This window comes from Neocloeon triangulifer, unplaced genomic scaffold, assembly GCF_031216515.1.
Source record: "Neocloeon triangulifer isolate White Clay Creek 2 clone unplaced genomic scaffold, ASM3121651v1 ptg000009l, whole genome shotgun sequence".
Taxonomy (NCBI): domain Eukaryota; kingdom Metazoa; phylum Arthropoda; class Insecta; order Ephemeroptera; family Baetidae; genus Neocloeon; species Neocloeon triangulifer.
In genome coordinates, this window is record NW_026775551.1 from 1,502,636 (window position 1) to 1,520,290 (window position 17,655).

The 17,655-nt window shown below is 35.7% G+C and overlaps 4 protein-coding genes across 5 annotated transcripts; 2 read left to right on the plus strand and 2 right to left on the minus strand.

The window, feature by feature from the left end:
- Positions 1-216: 216 nt before the first annotated feature.
- LOC132195062 (cAMP-dependent protein kinase catalytic subunit 1-like) lies at positions 217-12,598 on the minus strand. The gene is made up of 3 exons (XM_059616782.1): positions 11,904-12,598; positions 8,692-9,066; positions 217-3,332 (listed from the first exon to the last, which is right to left on the minus strand). Exons 1-3 carry the CDS (start codon positions 12,423-12,425, stop codon positions 3,102-3,104), a joined length of 1,128 nt encoding a protein of 375 aa, XP_059472765.1. The 5' UTR covers positions 12,426-12,598; the 3' UTR covers positions 217-3,101.
- LOC132195304 (chymotrypsin-like elastase family member 2A) lies at positions 3,832-6,423 on the plus strand. The gene is made up of 6 exons (XM_059617219.1): positions 3,832-3,930; positions 3,985-4,232; positions 5,200-5,405; positions 5,468-5,676; positions 5,754-5,814; positions 5,871-6,423. The coding sequence occupies exons 1-6, from the start codon at positions 3,859-3,861 to the stop codon at positions 5,984-5,986; spliced, it is 912 nt and encodes a 303-aa protein (XP_059473202.1). The 5' UTR covers positions 3,832-3,858; the 3' UTR covers positions 5,987-6,423.
- A 299-nt stretch (positions 12,599-12,897) lies between the features above and the next one.
- Positions 12,898-14,270, plus strand: LOC132195228 (THO complex subunit 3). Of its 2 annotated transcripts, XM_059617077.1 has the most exons (6): positions 12,898-12,946; positions 13,007-13,208; positions 13,268-13,424; positions 13,475-13,679; positions 13,737-13,898; positions 13,955-14,270. In XM_059617077.1, exons 2-6 carry the CDS (start codon positions 13,020-13,022, stop codon positions 14,220-14,222), a joined length of 981 nt encoding a protein of 326 aa, XP_059473060.1. In that variant the 5' UTR covers positions 12,898-12,946; positions 13,007-13,019; the 3' UTR covers positions 14,223-14,270. The 2 variants fall into 2 exon arrangements, with proteins under 2 accessions (XP_059473060.1, XP_059473059.1); XM_059617076.1 differs by lacking the exon at positions 12,898-12,946 and having other exon boundaries at positions 12,953-13,208.
- Positions 14,271-14,720: 450 nt separating this feature from the next.
- On the minus strand, positions 14,721-16,600 carry LOC132195202 (zinc finger and BTB domain-containing protein 40-like). The gene is made up of 3 exons (XM_059617032.1): positions 16,359-16,600; positions 15,873-16,304; positions 14,721-15,633 (listed from the first exon to the last, which is right to left on the minus strand). Exons 1-3 carry the CDS (start codon positions 16,477-16,479, stop codon positions 14,999-15,001), a joined length of 1,188 nt encoding a protein of 395 aa, XP_059473015.1. The 5' UTR covers positions 16,480-16,600; the 3' UTR covers positions 14,721-14,998.
- Positions 16,601-17,655: the final 1,055 nt, after the last annotated feature.

The window sequence follows — 17,655 nt, forward strand, 5'->3', positions numbered from 1 at the left end:
AAGCTGTGTAAAATTGTGAGTGTATTTTATTCGCATGAGCATACTTTGGACTTTAGACATTTTTCTTGCCGTCACAAAATTAAAAAAATGATTACGTTCCACCAATTCGAATGCCTCTCATTTTTTTTCTGTAGGAAAAAGCACCATTTTTCTCTTTCTAATTTTACGAACGAAATTTACCAACACGCAACGTCAAAATTTTGGTGTTTGATTTACTGGTTTCATTTTTTTTTTTTTGAACAATTAATCCTACTGATCAATTCCTTTCTTGAAATAACACGTAGGGCGAGTGACACAAATCCATTATTAATTACACATGATTTCTTGCACACGTGATGCACATCAAATAGTAAACAGACAGGTGTATACATCAGGGAATGTCAACACGAACACTGATTGCGAGTCGGGACAGAGTTTGATTATGTTCGAGTTTATTTTTTTTTTTCATTTTTTGGCAGAAGCGGCCGCTTCTTTTCGATGGAAGGTTGAAATTCCATTTTCGGTTAAGCAAGTTATTTCAAAATTATCATTTAATTTAGCGCTATCACAGTATAGGGGAAATGTGAGGATGATTTTCCGCATAAAATATTAATATGACGCAAATCTGTGCGACAGTTTGCACCGGTTTGCACCAAAATTTTACTATAACAATTAAAAATACAATTATCTTCTATTCACGGAATAAAAATAAATTATTTACGCGTCAGATTAAATAGTTGAAGGTTTTTTCAGAGAAAACCCAAGAATATATTTCTAAATTGTATTTTTTGTTTGCTTGTTGAAATTGGTCATTATCACATAGAGCTCTATATACGGGCGAAGGTTTTCTTGGATTGCTAAGCTTAAATACAATTATTGGAAACATCAATCAACATGGAATTAATGTGTATTTAATTAAATTATGGAATTATAAATCACTTTGTTGCACGCAATGTAATTAATACTACCAATGACGAGCAACAACAATAATTATGAGATGATAATAATAATTATTTTGATTTTGAATTACCACATGGACGTCAATATATGTTTCAACGCGATAAATATATATTATGTCTTTTGTAGATTTCACACAGAAACACGCACGGTAAAATGAGCAAAATTGTATTTTGATGAGTTGGTTTCAATTCAATTATTTCAAACAATAATCCATCGATTCGATTTTGTGTTTAAATTTTGTTGTTTTTTCGTTCACTTGTTTTTGCTACTTTAATAATGGCAATGCGTATTTTGATTAATGTCTTTCTTTCACACACAGAAATCATGACTTGTACAGCTCAACGAACAAGACGTTGGTTCAAAAGGGAGACGACACTTAAGTAGAAACTATTTGATTAGAACATTCAATCTACTCTCTGAAATTTATTACGTAATTTGATCAATAATTACTTTTGGAAAAGTTCTAAGATGAGATTTGCGCTGTTTCGAGATTGTCTCTAGTTGGTTGCTTTGCATTCAATGTATCTATTCAAAAAACGTTATCAATTAAAAGAAGAAAAATATAATAAGATAATTAAAAGTAATAAAAAAAACTGTGTGCAATTTAAAATTAAAATAATTAACGAGATATTTTGTCTAGAAGATTCTTGAGATTGATATTTTTCGTACGAGTTAATTTAAAATACTTTTAATGAATTTGTGTTTTGTACTTCGTCAATTTTCTTTTGAATCCTAGAGATTTTTATAATGTTTTAGTTTCAGAGGAGAAAATAAGAGCAAACTCATATCAATTTTTTTATCAGAAACATAGCTCTATTATTTAAAAAAAAATTTGAATTGTTAAAGGGAACTGCATAAAATATTTTTTTATAAAATATTTTCTGAAAACGTCAAATTCTATCCCACGCGGTCCAACGCGAGTCGAGGCCGCGACCTTATCTCACAATTAGACAAGGGACAGCATTTTTTCTACAGTTCAATTGTCTCAAATAGGAACGAGAGTGTGTTTTAAGAGAGAGGTGTTTCGGAGGAAAGACTTTTTGATTTCGCTTGCTGATATGAAAACGTCATCTTGCTTTGCCATATATAATGTTTATTTCAATTAGCTGGAAATGAGTTGCGACACACCCGTGTCGATTTGCATAATGAGATTTCGGTAGGAATACCATTAGCTGGGTGGGTTTTTAGTTTTTAGTCAGTGAGCTGCTTCTCTTCACGCCTCCGCGCCAGTAAACTTTCTAATTGTCCGCGATTATGAACGTGGGAGTGCGAAACGTGTGTAACTCTAAAAGTTGGTCGCTCGATTCTTAAGTGAGTGCGCTGGCGACTCGTTTCTTTTCCAGCCGGCTAATTATTTTTTAATTGCGTGTTCAGTGTATAAATATAACTCTATCTCATTTGTTTGATCCCGTGTAAGCTCATTCAATCAATCAATCGATAAAAAAGCCAACTTGAATCAAATAATTCGTGAGAAACAATGACGTTTTTTTGGTTTTTTGAAAAAACCAACAAAAAAATTAATAGTGGGTTTGAAAACGAAACCATGTTTCTTAATTTTTTTGATTAATCAAACCTCTTATCGTTGCTTCTGTTAAAATCTTGGAGTTGGTTTGGAATTGATTGTGTAAAACTCAAATATCTTGAGGTCTCAGACTCATTTTAAAATAAAATTTGGCCGTAAAAAAAATCAATACAATAATATCAACATCAAATTCGTATTTATAGCACCGAAATAATTTTTTAAACTTAACGAGACGATCTACAATTAAACCCTGTAATCTCATTTCAGATAAATCAAACAATCTCGCACAAGGATGAATTTCCGCAGCCACGCCTGTTAAATCAAAGTGGCTTTTTATCTGTTTTGCGAAATCCAAGCTCAAACAATGCTCTCGAATTCGGCTGCACATTTTCATCGATCGGGATGCCGCGGGGGTCAGTCTGTCGGTCGAGAGGGAGGGACGCGCCGAGTTCAATTGAGTCAACTACGGACGTTGATATGTCGACAACCTCACGGGTAAAATAAAAACAACAAACATTAAAATGCCCAACGGTGAAATTAACGAACCGATTAATCAATCAATCAATCAGCGTAGAGAGCTCAGTGTAATTAAACATGCAGCAGTCAAAGGCAGATCACTTTCTTTTTGTCTCGCATTTTTTTAGAAATCCTCAAACTCCTTGATGTACTTGTTGGTCGAGGACGCCTTGATGGCCACCTCTTCGTAAGTGTCAAAGTTGGACGCGTCGCCCGGACTGCTGCACTTGGGCCGGAACGGCGGCTCGGCCCGTCGGTGCAGGATCTGTTCCCAGTCGATTGGTCGGAACCACCGGTCCCGTTTGATGTCGGCGGCGCCGTCCTTCAGGTTGCCGAAACGCCGAGACAGGTCAATCTGCAACAGCGATCAGATAAAAAATTTAGTGGAATTCTTGATGGGAAATAAATTGTGAAGTTTTATAATTAATCGTGTCTGCAAAATCTGTATACAATATTATTCTGCGTCCATTAATCAATTTGACCAGAAGCATGGCGGTTCGTATTTATAAGTGCTTTCCATCCAATATATCTCTTATTTTTTTTAAATTAAAGAAGAGTGTCAAAAAGGAATTTATAAATTTAGCTTCAAAATTTAAAAAAATTTGAAAAAAAATATTAAACTTTTTAATTAAATCTTGAATAAAAAAAACCTTATCAAACATTTCACTTCAAAAAAAGAAAAGCAAAATTACCACAGAAGGGAAGTGAAAAAACCGCAGGAAGTAGATTATTGAAAATTGCTACGGAAAAATCTGGGAATTTACAAAAAAAAAAACTTGAGACTTTAATCTGCAGGAATGAAATTATATCAAAATTGAGATAAGAAGCTTGAAATTTAGAAGAAATGACTTTACTTCCTTGGCGCTCTCGGAGAGGCCAAGATGCGTCTTGGCAGTGCAATTTTCTTGTTAATCTTACTAGAAATTTTTTCGACCTCGTCAGGAAAATATCAGGTGAGTCTCTCTGATTTAAAATATGCAACAAATTCGCACAAAAATCGATAATAGCAAAAGTGCGGCGTGGCCCCTTTGGACAAAACCAGCAGCAAGACGAATTATTCGAATTACGCCAAGCGCATCGTCGGCGGCACGGCAGCCACAAAACATTCCCACCCTTGGGTAGTTCGTCTGCAGATTTGGGATAAAGGCTTGGAAAACGGCAAACCCGTTTATTTCACAAGCACGTGCGGTGGTACTTTGATCTCGAGCTGCTTCATTCTCACCGCCGCTCACTGCATTGGCGAAACGTCTTCCTGGTCAGTGTTTTTTGATGAGTTTCACGGTGTGGACGCAAATAAATGGCACGTCGAAAAATTTGGCTCTCTAAAAATAAAATATATGGCAGGCCCAAGTGACATGTGAATTTAAAATATTTCAATTTTTTCTTTCTTTCAAAATATCAAGATTTTTATTTTCCAGTTTAAGATTAAGGTTTGAAAAGCACTTTTCCAGCCCAATATTGTAAGGCCTGACAACTTTTCAATGGTGACCAAACGTGTAGGAACTCGTTCAAAGTCACTTTCAGTAAAATTTTGACTTTTTAACTTCAATTTTCAAAATGAAAGCCATTTTTTTAAGTATAGAAAAAATGTAGCCCGTGTCTACTTAAGAATCGACAAATTCATTTTCAGAGGTGCATTTTTTTCTTTTTTAATTATTATTAATATTACTTTTTTTTGAAGCAGTGTTTAAATAACAATGCAAAATGCAGCGCGCTGAAAGAATTTTAAATAAAGTTTCCAATAAAAAATAAAGAAAAATCATGCGCCTCTGAAAATTACCATGTCGATTGTAAATTAGACGGGCTAAATTTTTTCCTATACCTTTCTAAAAATTAAATTAAATTTCATTTTGAAAATAGGAGTAAAAGTCTAAATTTCACTGAGAGTGACATTGAACGTGTTCCTACGCGTTTGTTCACCATAGAAAAGTTGTTTTAAAATGTTTATCTCAAAGTGGAAAATTAAAAACTCGATTTTTGAAATCATTTTGAAAAATTTAAAAAAAACATTTCGGTAATTTTTTAACCTCACAGGCGTGACCAAGTCACTTAGGACTACTAAATATGCTATTTTCAGAAAGCCAAATTTTTCGACGTGCCATTTTTCTGCGTCCGCACGTGAAACTCATCAAATTGATTAAAAAATATCCTTTCATTGAAATTACTTTTTGATAATTATCTCAATTTCAAATAATGATTAGAATTTTCATGAAATTATTTAGGTACAAATATTACAAAGTGATTTTGGGCGACCATGACCAGTACGCAGTTTACGAAGCCAACCACGTGACACGAGGGGTGAAAAAAATTTACATCCATCCGAAATACAACCAAAGCAACCACGACAACGACATTGCCCTGATAAAACTCTCACAGTCCGTCGGCTTCGAGGACCACATCCAACCGGCATGTCTTCCATCGGCTGGAGGTATTAAAAATAAACTACAAAAATTGCACAGCTAATAATTATTAAAAAATTAAAAATAAAAGAATACAAGGATCCGCCGGCCTTAAAAGCGTGGGTCGTTGGATGGGGACACACCAAAGAGGGAGGCAAAGGCGCGGACATCCTGATGGAAGCTAAGCTGCCCCTGTTATCGCACCGCTCTTGCACCCTCATGACCAAACACCGGAAAAGAAAGAGTTTCATCTCAAATAACATGCTGTGTGCAGGAGGGCAAAATGTAGACGCTTGCCAGGTTTGACGAATTTGAAAAGAAATTGCACTCAATATTCTTGAGCTTTCTGCATAATTTACTTTTATATCGTTTGATAGGGAGACAGTGGCGGTCCACTTCTGATCAGGAACAGCGCAACGCGTCAATTTGAAGTGCACGGTGGGCAATTTTCGCAAGAATAAAAAGCTGCATTATCACGAAACATTTGTTTGCAGGCGTTGTGTCGTGGGGAGTTGGATGTGCCAGGCGAGGTTATCCAGGACTCTACGCCAAGGTGCACAACTACCTTGGCTGGATCAAAGGAGTGATGCACGGGAAATATTCCAAATAATCTATGGCTTTTACTTTTGGAAGAATAATGATTTTTTTTATCAGATTCTAAATTTGCGCTTTTAAAATTTCGAGTCCAATGCTTAAAGTACACAATTAAGTTAAGTATTTAAATTAATTATTAATAATATTGTTTAACTTGAATTAAATTTTTAATTCACATACATATTTTATAGAAAATTGTTAATGCATATTTAATTTCAATTTTATAATAAATGATTAGATTTTATAAAATTATGCTTATGTGTACACTTTAAGTGCACAATATAAAAAAAAAAGGGACATTTTTCAATATTCAATGTTTTAATTACTTTTAAAAATAGATTGAAAAGCATTTTAACATTAAACGCAGTGTGAATTGAAACTTTTAATTAGCAAAATTGAATTATTTACAAATAATTGGGTCCTTACATACAGAAATAAAAATGAAATGGCGTTGGAAAAAGAAAGAATAAGTGTTTTTATAATTAAAACTATTATTATTATGAAAATTATCTACATCGTCCGTTTATAAAGACTTTCTACTTCAAACGAGCAATAAATATACAAGTTAACATGGCAAATTTTTGCAAATTCGATTGGCATAGGAAGAGCTCCATCCGTGTCTATAAACCGTGGAGAGAGGTCGTAAAACGAGAAGCGCACAATTGCCAGTTTCTGGCGAGGCAATAAAACATCCAAATCGTCGGCTGCTATTAATTTCAGCAATAAACGGGAAGCCCAAGCTAGTGAATTTTCCGCCTTTTGAACAAATCAAGCAATGGGATGAGGATCTGAGGAACAAAAATAGAAGAGCACAGAAGTCTTGGCTCGCTAATCTTCAAAGGAACAGATTAAGACAGAGAGAGCAAAAAGCAACAAGTTGGGGGACAAATTGGACAATTTATCACTGCATTTGATAAATGAATTGATTACAAAGTGAGATCCATAAATTTTTTTATTATTGAAATTGGAAAAGAAGAAAATTACATGCCATGGAAATGAGACTAATCGTTTTCGTGCACGATTCAATAAAAGAAAAACTATATTTTTTATAAAATGACGAGTCGTAAAAGAAAGAGGGCCGAGCAAAAATTGACTTTTCATGTTGATGTATAGCTGCGGAATTTACGATCGGCGCACGCTCCTATATTACGGCGTGAGTGTCAGGCGCGCGGGTCTGTCTCATCCCGTCGTCCGCATTTCGCATCAATACGCCCGAGCTATTTTCGAATCGCGAATCGTTCGGCCTAGATCGATGATGAATGAAACCGGCGCTGCTACACACGAGCGAGTCAGTCCGTCCATTAGCAAGCAAAAAAAAAAAAAAAAAAAAAAAAAAAAAAAAAAAAAAATAGTGCTGCGGTTCCAGACGACGGCACGCACCATAAAAGTAAATTGCACTCCGCACCAGAGTCGTTCTTTATCTCTGTCCGCCCAATAAAAGATAAAACGCCTCTATCACTTAATTTGCATAAACAAATGAGTTCTTTTTGATACACTTGTAAAAGAGCATAATTGAAACTATAAAAATGTAGACGGAAGGTAGCGCCTTATCTTTTTTTTTTTATATATATTTTATATATTATTTTTGGTAACAAAGTGTTTAATTAATTTTGATATAGGCTAAATTATACATTTTACGGTATCAGCTTTTACAAGTAAAAAAAGGAATAAAACTAATTATTTAGAACAAAAAATTCGCCTATTTTTTATGAAATCGATTTTCTAGCACATAGTGTTAAACCTTTTTCACAAGCTCATCATCATCATTACTGCAACATTTAATATTTTCTGGTAATGCATTAAATATTCTTGGTATCATAGCAGCAGGACTGTCTTTAGATATTTCCAACTCTTTATCATTTGCAATATTAAATTATGTAATTGGTTCGAGGCATTAATTAACTCCGCTTGATTCATTTATTATTAATTGCCGTAGAGCACTTGATTTATTATTTGATCGCTTAATTTTATCATCATTAATTGCCGTTTCATTATTTTGTTTTGTTTTTAATTATTGATTTCTATTCTGGATTAGTAATAATTTTACATTTCTGTGATAATTCAAATAGTTCATTTTTTAACCTCAGTTTGTGCAGATAGTTTAATTTTCCCCTTTTGATTTACTCTCTTTATAGTCTTTTTCATAGGAACAGAAGCTTCAAATTAATGAATCAACGTATGTACTCATAAAAAGCTCAGCTTATCCCGTTCGTCAATGAAATATACAGCAGGGAAAAAAAGAAATTGAAGTATTTACAAGTTATTTTTGTAATGTATAGAATTTGTGAGAACTAACAAACTTTCGATAAAGAACTTGATTTTTAAAACTCGAAAAGTATTTACTTGAAATTCTCACCTGCCAAATTGGCTGTCAGGGATTACGGGGCGTCAACGGCGATTTAAAAATGATTGAAATTGCCAAAAGGTTCCACAACAACTACAAGAACCTATATTTAATAACATTTAATTGTAGTTAAAAAATTTTCAATTAATTCTAGGAAAGGTACGAATTAAATTTGGATGTCAATATAAATTTCTCCTGATTTTTCTATGAAATTGGGAGTTTTAGTTTCAATATTGAAACAAAAACGTGCATTTACCAATTCAAATAACGTTTCCTTGCCATAAACAACAATAATAACTTTGATAAGAATTGATACTCTTTTCCCACTTTAATTTTTTTTATATGACAGAATAAATAATGGAAGAATTGATTCCTACCTGTAACAGGTTTCTGATGAGCTCTTTCAGGTCAGTGCTGAAGTGCGGCGGGCACCTGTACCTGCCAGACACAATCTTCTCGTAGATTTGCATCTGGTCTTTGGCGTAGAAGGGCGGGTGGCCGGCGGCCATTTCGTACAGCAGCACCCCGAACGACCACCAGTCGACGGATTTGCCGTAGCCCTTGGACAGAATCACCTCGGGCGCCAGGTACTCGGGGGTGCCGCACAGCGTCCACGTGCGGCCCTCGATCTTCTTGCAGAAGCCCAGGTCGGTCACCTGCACGTAGCCGGTCGAGTCGATCAGGATGTTCTCGGGTTTCAAGTCGCGGTACACCAAGCCCAGGTAATGCAGGTACTCGAGCGCCAGGGCCACCTGAAACGGAAAAACCACACTTTGTTAAAATTACAAATTATCTAACAATTTTGTTATCTCTTGTTTTAACGAAAAGCTTATGTTTTCTACAAGTTCTGTAAATAAAACTTCTATTCTTTTTTCCATAAGATCAATGTAAAATTTTCATGGCGACGGTCATATTGATTTTATTTTTTCATCTTAATTGGGGTGATATGAGCGTGATTTGCTGAAATTTTTGTCAATTTTGAGAAAAAAATATTTTAGAAAATTCCCATCAGAAATAATCTTGAATTCCAAAAAAATCATTTCTCTCAAATTTTCTTGCTATGAGAAGAATTAACATGAAAATGAATGGGACCGTATTTTAGCAAAATCCCCTCCTTAAATCGTTATATCAAGTTTTAAAGAAAAATAAATGAGGCTCAGCACTGCTGCGGATGGGTTTTTTTATTTAGGAAATTTTAGCAAAATTCTTGATAGTGGTTGTGCCATTTTTTCCTGCGATTTCTTTCTTTTCAAATAAATTGTTTTTAACAATTGAATTTAAACAATGTGGTATATCAATTTTGACAATTAAACCAACATCAATAATAAGTAGGCTTGCGCATTTTAGTCGGCTTTTACAGGTCAAAAAGTCAACTATTTTTAGTTGATTTTACAGATATTTAGTCGCCTTTTTTAACTGGTTTTGCCAAAATAGTCGGTTTTAGTTGATTTCTTTAATTTAGATTTTTGGAGCTTTTAAGTACATGAATATAACCAACTTTTTTTTTAATTTACATTAATAAATCTCCATTTTTGGAGGTATAAACATTATTTTATCACCCATTTTTCATCATTTGTAAATTTCCTAACTAGAAATTTTGCAGAACTTTGTGATTCTATGATAACTTTATTAAGAGAGGATGCAATTGAATTTTTCTTAGCATTGTTGAAGATAGTAGGTCAATACGGTAATTTATTAAATGTGTGTTTGGTTTGATATTTGGTAATAAAATTTAAATAATTTTGTTTTAAAATTATAACTCATAATTCTCTAAAATGGCTCAAAAACACGTTTTCCATTCCATTATTGAAAGTTATGAATTTATCGTTCATCAGATATTCTATACCTTTTCTTGTGATAAAATAAAAGATGATGAAAAAATTCTATTCGCTGCTTCTTTCAGTTGCTTCAATAAAATCTGTATAAAAATAATCTTTAGGTTTTTTTTTACTATTCAAAAATTTTTTTACGGAATTTCGCCGAAAATTTTATTGAAACCATTTTTTTTTTAATTGAAAAGTTGAAAAAGTCTGTCATTTTAGTCTGTTTTAGTCGCTATAGTTGGAAATTGAAGAAATAGTCGGTTTTAGTCGATTTTAAATAGGTGCGAATCACAATAAAATCATTTGATTCATGCAGATATGCATTTTCAAAACGTTCCGAGCGACAAATTTCATCGACTAGAATAATTAACAATTACATTTTTTTATTTAAATACAGCTTTGAAAAGTATTTTGTTATTTCAATTTTCTTTTAGATTCAGCACTGGCTTGAGGTAAAATGTCACAAAGTGAGTTTTGCAACGGAGACATCCCATCCCCCGAGGGGCACCGTTGCTCAACTCCGAGTAAGGAAAAAAAGTTTTATCATTAGGAATTCAGACAATCTTAACTTTAATGGCTCTGGGCTGTTGGCGGCCAATGCGAGCGGCGCCCAGTTTTATACTCATTCCCTGCCGAGAGTGAGTGATGACTCGAAACATTTTCTTCTTCTCAAGAAGGCGAAATTATAATTCGGCCGCACGCACCGGCTTATTTTTATGCCGCTTCACGCGCGCGACACACAAGTAAAAAATAAATAAACGGGAGTGCGACGTTTTCTCTTTCAAACTTAAGAAAATAATAATACTGGTGACAAAAACCAAAATCGTAAAAGATGAGGTTTAATTTGTTTCTAGACGCGCAGAAATAACGAGACAAGGAAAAAATGGTACTTTTTGGCACAAGAGAACTTCAAAAGGTCAGAGAGATCTTTTTTATTTTTAACACAATGCCTGGAAGCTTCAGACTAAAAAAAAGTGGAAAAGTCAAAAGTAAAAAACCAGAAACATTTAATGTGCTTATAAACAATCAAAACCTTTTTACAATTTGATTGAATAAAAAAAAAATATGCATCTTTAAAAAAAAATTAATTATTTCTTCTTCTTGCAGCATAAGTTTAATTTCTAATTAATTATTTATATCAAATCTCGATTTGCGTATTCGTAATTATAATTTTTAGCAATGTCTTAAGATTTTTTTGTTCCATAAATAATATAAATAATAGTGGCACACGTTATACAAAATCCATCATAGAAAATGAGAATAAATTAAGCCAAGAAAAATAGGAAAAAAAATCAGCAAAATTGAAAAACGCCACATTTCTTAAACAATTAACTCAAAATTTCAATTCATTTATTCTCTCGCAACAAGTCAAACAAAGATTAAAAAAATCACATTGGGAGAGAATTGGCAGCCAGCTCTAGTAAACAACTTACTTAAACTCGTGAGATCTTAAAACGAAAAATTCAAGTACATTGAATTATTAGTCAGCAAACAGCGCGTTCGCTCACGAAATACTTGAATTTGCTAGTTTTAAGATTTTTAATTTTTGGAAAAAATTGCTGATTATTTTTCCTTAAGCAACGAGGAAAAGATCGATCTCTTCAATGTAAATTTCTTCAAATAAATCCTTTTATTTTTTAATGTATTTCGTTGAAGAAGAAGAAACGAATATTTTGCTAAGAGCTTTAACTGGTGTTGTAAAAAATTATAATTATTTAGAAAGAATAAAATGCCAAAATTTTATAATATATGAAAATTATGCACACCTGCGCGCCGTAGAATCTAGTCTGGACCTCGCTGAATTTTCCCTGGCGTCGGAGGTGGGTGAACATCTCGCCACCTGAGATGAAGGGTAGCACGAGGTAGAGGTTGTCGTTGTCCTTGAAGCTGAACTCGAGGTGCACGACGAAGGGGTGCCTGATGCACTGCAGAATGCGCTTCTCGTTCAGCGTGTGCTCCACCTGCTTCATCTTGACAATCTTCTGCTTCTCGAGCAACTTCATCGCGTAGAACTGCTTGGTCGGTCGGTGGCGCACCAACATGACGCGTCCGAACGACCCTGTGCCCAGGGTGCGGATCCGTTCGAAGTCGTCCAGGCTGCACGTCGGCGGCACAGCCTTGCCCTCCCAACGGGCCATGAAGTCATTCTTGGCCTCGGACAGGAACTTGTCGCCCGCCCCGCCGCCCCCGGTGCTCCACGGCGGCGGCGAACGGGCCTTCGAGCTGCGCTCTTTGTCGCTCGTCAGCTCGTACCTGTGTCCGCTGCCTTCCGAGCCGCGCACCATCATTGCTACTCTTTCTGATCGGCTGCTGCTGCTTCTTTTTCCTTCTGCTGCACCGCCGCCGCCACCATGCGATCGATCCGCCGCTGACTCGCTAACAGGTTCACCGACGAGTTCACCTACTTCGCTTTGGTGCTCACTCGGTTGGTTCGGTTCAGTAGTGGTGCTCGGTGCTCCTCCTCTCGCTCTCCAACCCTGCTTCAGTCACCGCCGCCAGAGGCGCTTCGCCCGCCTATTAAAAATCTTTGGATTATCGCCTGAGGCAATTTTTACAAAAATAACCGGTTTTAATAAAGTGTCGTTATTGCTTTTAAAGGATATTACTGATATTAAATTTAACTATTGGCATTAATATTTTTAAAATATAAAATTTTTCATAAATTTAGCAACATTATTTTAGATTAGATCCAAAAAATTTAATTTTGGTTGCCAGTAAATTTAATATAAAACCGGTTGTTATTATTGCAAACACTGGTACCGGTTCTTTAACTTGTTTATTTTGAAAATTGTGACCCTCGTGAGTGCTCGTGAGTCTAACGCCGAAAACTCTGTGTTTTTTTCAATTAAACTTTTGTTCTGTGGCACAGTTGAGCAAGCAAAATGATCGCGCCTGTGCGACCGGAGTTGTTGGAGCTGAGGAACCACTTCAAGAAGAACAAAAAGATCAGAGATTACCAGGCGCATTCGTCGAAAGTGCACTCGGTCGGCTGGAGTTGCGACGGAAAAAGATTGGCATCAGGCTCCTTTGACAAAAGCGTCACTATTTTCACCCTCGACAGAGATAGACTGGTTTGTATTCAAATTATCCTATCAGGATCTCACCCAATAACAATTATCTATTTTTTCAGAGCAAAGAGCACACTTTCACCGGGCACGATGGAAGTGTCGACCAAATCTGCTGGCACTCCACCAATGCCAATTTGCTGAGCACCGCCAGTGGTGATAAAACTGTCCGAATCTGGGATTCTCGAGCAAAGAAATGCGTGTCAAAAATCAATACAAAAGGTATGATTTTTATGTCAATTGAAATAATTAATACATATTGATTGTATTAGGAGAAAACATCAACATTACTTGGTCTCCTGATGGTAGTACAATTGCTGTGGGCAACAAGGAAGACCTGGTCACATTCATCGACACACGGACAGATAAAATCAGAGAAGAGAAGCAGTTCAAATTTGAAGTGAATGAGATCTCGTGGAACAAAGACGGAGACCTTTTCTTCCTAACAAACGGCCAGGGATGCATTAATATTTTGAGGTTTATTTCATTTACTTGAATATCCTTACATTTTTATCTATAAATTGATTTCTCTAGCTATCCCAATCTTGAGCTTCATCACATTCTTCAGTGCCACCCAGGAACATGCATTTGCATTGAATTCGATCCCACTGGTAAATATTTTGCAACAGGATCGGCAGATGCTTTGGTATCTCTTTGGGACGTCAATGATCTTGTTTGCTTGAGGACATTCCAAAGGTTTGAAATTAAAGCACCGAAAAGGACCATGCTAAAATTTATATATTATTTTTAAGATTGGACTGGCCTGTGAGAACGCTGAGCTTCAGCCACGACGGCAAACTTTTGGCTTCAGCATCGGAAGACTTGATCATTGATATCGGCGATGTCGAATCTGGAGAGAAGGTCACAGAAATAACGGTGGAAGCAGCCACCTTCACGGTTGCATGGCATCCGAAGCAGTACCTCTTGGCGTTTGCGTGTGACGACAAGCAGGAAAGGTACGAGAGAAAAGGCGGCTCAGGTACTGTCCGACTGTTTGGATGCTACGGTACCAATGAATGAATCATGTATTTTTTATTGAATTAAATAGTTAAGGCAACATAGGATTAAACAAAAAGAGGTGATTTTCTTTTGTAAAACCATATTATATATATTTTTTTAAATTTAGTCTTTTATTTAGGCAATTTCGAAAAAAAAATATTTTTTTAGTCATAAATAATTTAGAATTTGGCGTTCTGTAAGAAATGACCAATGGGAAAATGCTTTATGTTGGTTGTGAAAATTGTTTTATTACAAAAAAAAAAAAAAATGCTTCTTCCATTTTTGGTCACGGTCTGAAACCCTATTTCATGAGAATTCTCTTATATTAATCAGCGAGCAGTGCGTTTCCTCAATTGCTCTAAAATAGGGTTGCAGATGGTAGCTATGACATAGAGCGGGTTATTTCTTTTATAAAACATTTTTACGACAAGGAAAAGTCCGTTTCTCTAACCTCCATGAATTTAGAACTAAAAATTCAAATTATAAGACATCGAATTATCTCAGAAAACTCTTTATTAGAGATATCCATCATAAGACTTCATATGAAACTTAGCTTAATGAGTTGACATCATTCAATCGCGCAAAGCGCACCATTCAAAGGTTTTGATTGCAAATCTACTCTACATTAGTGTAAAAATATTTATCATTCAATCTAGCAGTCAAATGCTGCAATTTTTACTCCTCACTTTGTACCAAGTTTTGTTTCAAATGCATAAACACCTAAAACTGTCTAAAAAATTAAACAAATTGAGGGAATAATAGGGATATTGACAAAAAAATGACTCGAAAAATACGTCTTAAACCCACTTGCTTGGATCCAACTGAAGATTCAAGCCCAGAACCTGGAATAGGGACCCGACTCGAGATTTGGGATCTCCCTTGCTGAACCTCAGTCTCTTGTTCAAAGCTTTGGCAAGAGGGTCATTGTTGTGATCATACTTTTTCTTCGGCTTGCCCTCCTTTGAGTGGACCTTGACCACGTGCTGGTCCAGTTTAGCTTTGGAGGCAAATGACTTTGAACAAGATTGGCATGGAAGCTTTGTGTCGGGAATTTTTGGAGCGAGATCAGTAGTTTTCTTGACGCTTTTTGACTTGCGGTCCGTGTGCTTTGCTTGAGTTTTCACAGACCCTGCGGCAAACTTCATCAGGTTCGGGTCGACCCTGTGCTCCATCTGGGCGTGGATTTTCATGTCTATGTTTGTGGCAAAGTTTATTCCGCAAAGAGGACATGAGTGAGGAAGTTTTTTCGGCTGGGTGCGACGCCTCTTGCTTGCTTTCAGTCTTTGGAGGTTGACAAATGGCTGGTTCTTGACAATCTCACGATGTTCGGGACTCAATTTTCCCATCAGGCACTTGTGAGTCATGTCCAAGGAGCAGGACAAGTCGAAGGTTTCGTCACAATGAGGGCAGGTTTCATATCCTCCAAAGATGCCTGTTAAAAAATTTTTATTACAATTAGAGACAAATATTAAGTACACTGTAAATATTTAATTTATGGGTTCGATAAGGATTTATAACAACATTGCAGTTGTGGAAAAGTTTTGAATCTTAAAAAATACATTTCCAGCTAGTTAAGAGTATTTTTCAGAATATTTATAAAGCTTCATCTTATAAAATGACGCAACTATAAAAATTTTTGTTGCAAAAAAGAATTACAGAAAATAGACCCACTTTCGACATGACCATCACTGTCAACAGTGTCAACGTCCATGAAGCAGATATCACTGGCATACGAGGAAGAGCAGCTGAAATAGTCCTCATCGTCATTTTTGGCCACTTGTATTTTTGAGTCGTCCAGCAACCTTTTCCTTTTCTTCTCAGGCTCGACCATAATTTCATCTTTTTCGTGCTCGTCCTTTTTTGGCGAGGTCAGCTTCATTGGACTAATGAGTTGAAGCTCGACGTTGTGGACCATATTCAAATGCATTTGAAGGTAACTGCTCCGTGAGAATTCTGTATCACATTTCTTGCACCTCACAGGGAAGTCGGAATCCAAATCCGAGCCAAGCGAGTGGACCGAAAGCACGTCTTCCTCATCGTCGCTGATGACGACGATCTCCTTCACGGGCCTGTCCGGCAAAGACTTGCGCTTCATTGTCTTTCCTGAAAGTGAACACAAACTCAGTCAAACGAAATTCCCAATTGATTAATAAAAACCTTCCACTGAGTCGAGCATGCCTGACTTTGGCTTTGCCGCGACCGAATTTCTTCGCGTCGGTTTGGCCGCACTTTTGGCCTCGGTGGCCTGCAAGGTCAGCGAACTGCGTGTCTGCATCATTTCACAAACTGCACTGCAGCCTCAGGGATGGAGGATGGATTTGATGGGTGGTCGTCCGCTTTTTCCACACCATGCAAAGGTGAAATCTAAAAACCGACAGAAACAACAACAAAAATCAAGGCGAAAATCACCTGGTGGGGGCGGTCGACGATTTTGGCGCCTAAATTCCACGCGGCAAAACGTGCGCCGACCGTGTTTTGTTTCTCTGTTGAAATCGAGAGCGACACATCGTGAGTTGCAAAATTAGCTGCGGTCAGATCATCAAAATGAAGTGTTTTACACTGATAATGCATTATGTACTTATAAAGTTACCAGCATTCAACAATTTCAACACGTTATATAATAAAATAAAAAAATTAAAACTTTACCTCTGAAGTTCTCAAGAGTTTTTGCTCAAATTTATTCAAAAAGTTCAATTAAAAAAAAAAATAAAAAAGATATGAATATATTAGCGAAAGTTTCAAAAAGGTACTCGTCATGATACTGAATTTTTTTTTTAATAATTAGAGTTATTTAAAATTTATAATAAGGATAAGAATAAAAATAAGCAAATGCAAAACTGAGCAAAACTTCAGCAAAGTACACATTGTAATAAGGAATAAAAAATAAATTTACTGAATTTCGATTACATTTTATGGAAATTGGGAGTAAAATAATAAAATTTGGTGAAATTTTTAGTAAAAGAAAAATTTAAAAAAAAAATATAAGCTGAAAAATCATATTATTATTATGAACATCTTTAATCTTGTCAATTTTTGGAAGAATTTCTCGATCGAGGGTTGATTCATGGGTGGTTTATTATGTCGCATGAATGATTTGAAAATCTTTGAAGCTTGACTTTTTCTGAGAAAATAAGTTGAAATGAATAAATTAAAACAAATCACGCTTTCACTGAACAATATACTCACTAAAAAGGATTTAATTGTTGGTATTAAAAGCTTCCATGGGTTTATTAGGCCGCATGAATGATTTGAAAATTTGCTAACTTTTTCACTCATGTTTCTGAGTTTAAACTTTTTATTTTCTCAGCAGCATGAGTGCAAAAGATGGCAAATTTTCCAAATCACTCCTGCGACACAACAACCCCATTAAAGCTTAATTTAAAATCGACTTTTCCTTGATGGGTTTTGTGAATTTAATATTGTGTAAGAAAAACAATCCTGCTCTACATGTTTT

What these genes read in the sequence shown, in the direction of transcription:
- LOC132195228 (XM_059617077.1), top strand. Translation starts at nt 13,020, where the DNA reads ATGATCGCGCCTGTGCGACCGGAGTTGTTGGAGCTGAGGAACCACTTC. An exon ending in CCCTCGACAGAGATAGACTG is followed by an intron (nt 13,209 to 13,267) that starts GTTTGTATTCAA and finishes CTATTTTTTCAG; the next exon opens with AGCAAAGAGCACACTTTCAC. An exon ending in GTCAAAAATCAATACAAAAG is followed by an intron (nt 13,425 to 13,474) that starts GTATGATTTTTA and finishes TGATTGTATTAG; the next exon opens with GAGAAAACATCAACATTACT.
- LOC132195202 (XM_059617032.1), bottom strand. Translation starts at nt 16,479, where the DNA reads ATGATGCAGACACGCAGTTCGCTGACCTTGCAGGCCACCGAGGCCAAA. An exon ending in CATGCTCGACTCAGTGGAAG is followed by an intron (nt 16,305 to 16,358) that starts GTTTTTATTAAT and finishes GTTCACTTTCAG; the next exon opens with GAAAGACAATGAAGCGCAAG. An exon ending in CAGTGATGGTCATGTCGAAA is followed by an intron (nt 15,634 to 15,872) that starts GTGGGTCTATTT and finishes ATTTTTTAACAG; the next exon opens with GCATCTTTGGAGGATATGAA.
- LOC132195304 (XM_059617219.1), top strand. Translation starts at nt 3,859, where the DNA reads ATGCGTCTTGGCAGTGCAATTTTCTTGTTAATCTTACTAGAAATTTTT. An exon ending in ATTGGCGAAACGTCTTCCTG is followed by an intron (nt 4,233 to 5,199) that starts GTCAGTGTTTTT and finishes GAAATTATTTAG; the next exon opens with GTACAAATATTACAAAGTGA. An exon ending in GCGTCAATTTGAAGTGCACG is followed by an intron (nt 5,815 to 5,870) that starts GTGGGCAATTTT and finishes ATTTGTTTGCAG; the next exon opens with GCGTTGTGTCGTGGGGAGTT.
- LOC132195062 (XM_059616782.1), bottom strand. Translation starts at nt 12,425, where the DNA reads ATGATGGTGCGCGGCTCGGAAGGCAGCGGACACAGGTACGAGCTGACG. An exon ending in CTAGATTCTACGGCGCGCAG is followed by an intron (nt 9,067 to 11,903) that starts GTGTGCATAATT and finishes TTTCCGTTTCAG; the next exon opens with GTGGCCCTGGCGCTCGAGTA. An exon ending in TCATCAGAAACCTGTTACAG is followed by an intron (nt 3,333 to 8,691) that starts GTAGGAATCAAT and finishes TCGCTGTTGCAG; the next exon opens with ATTGACCTGTCTCGGCGTTT.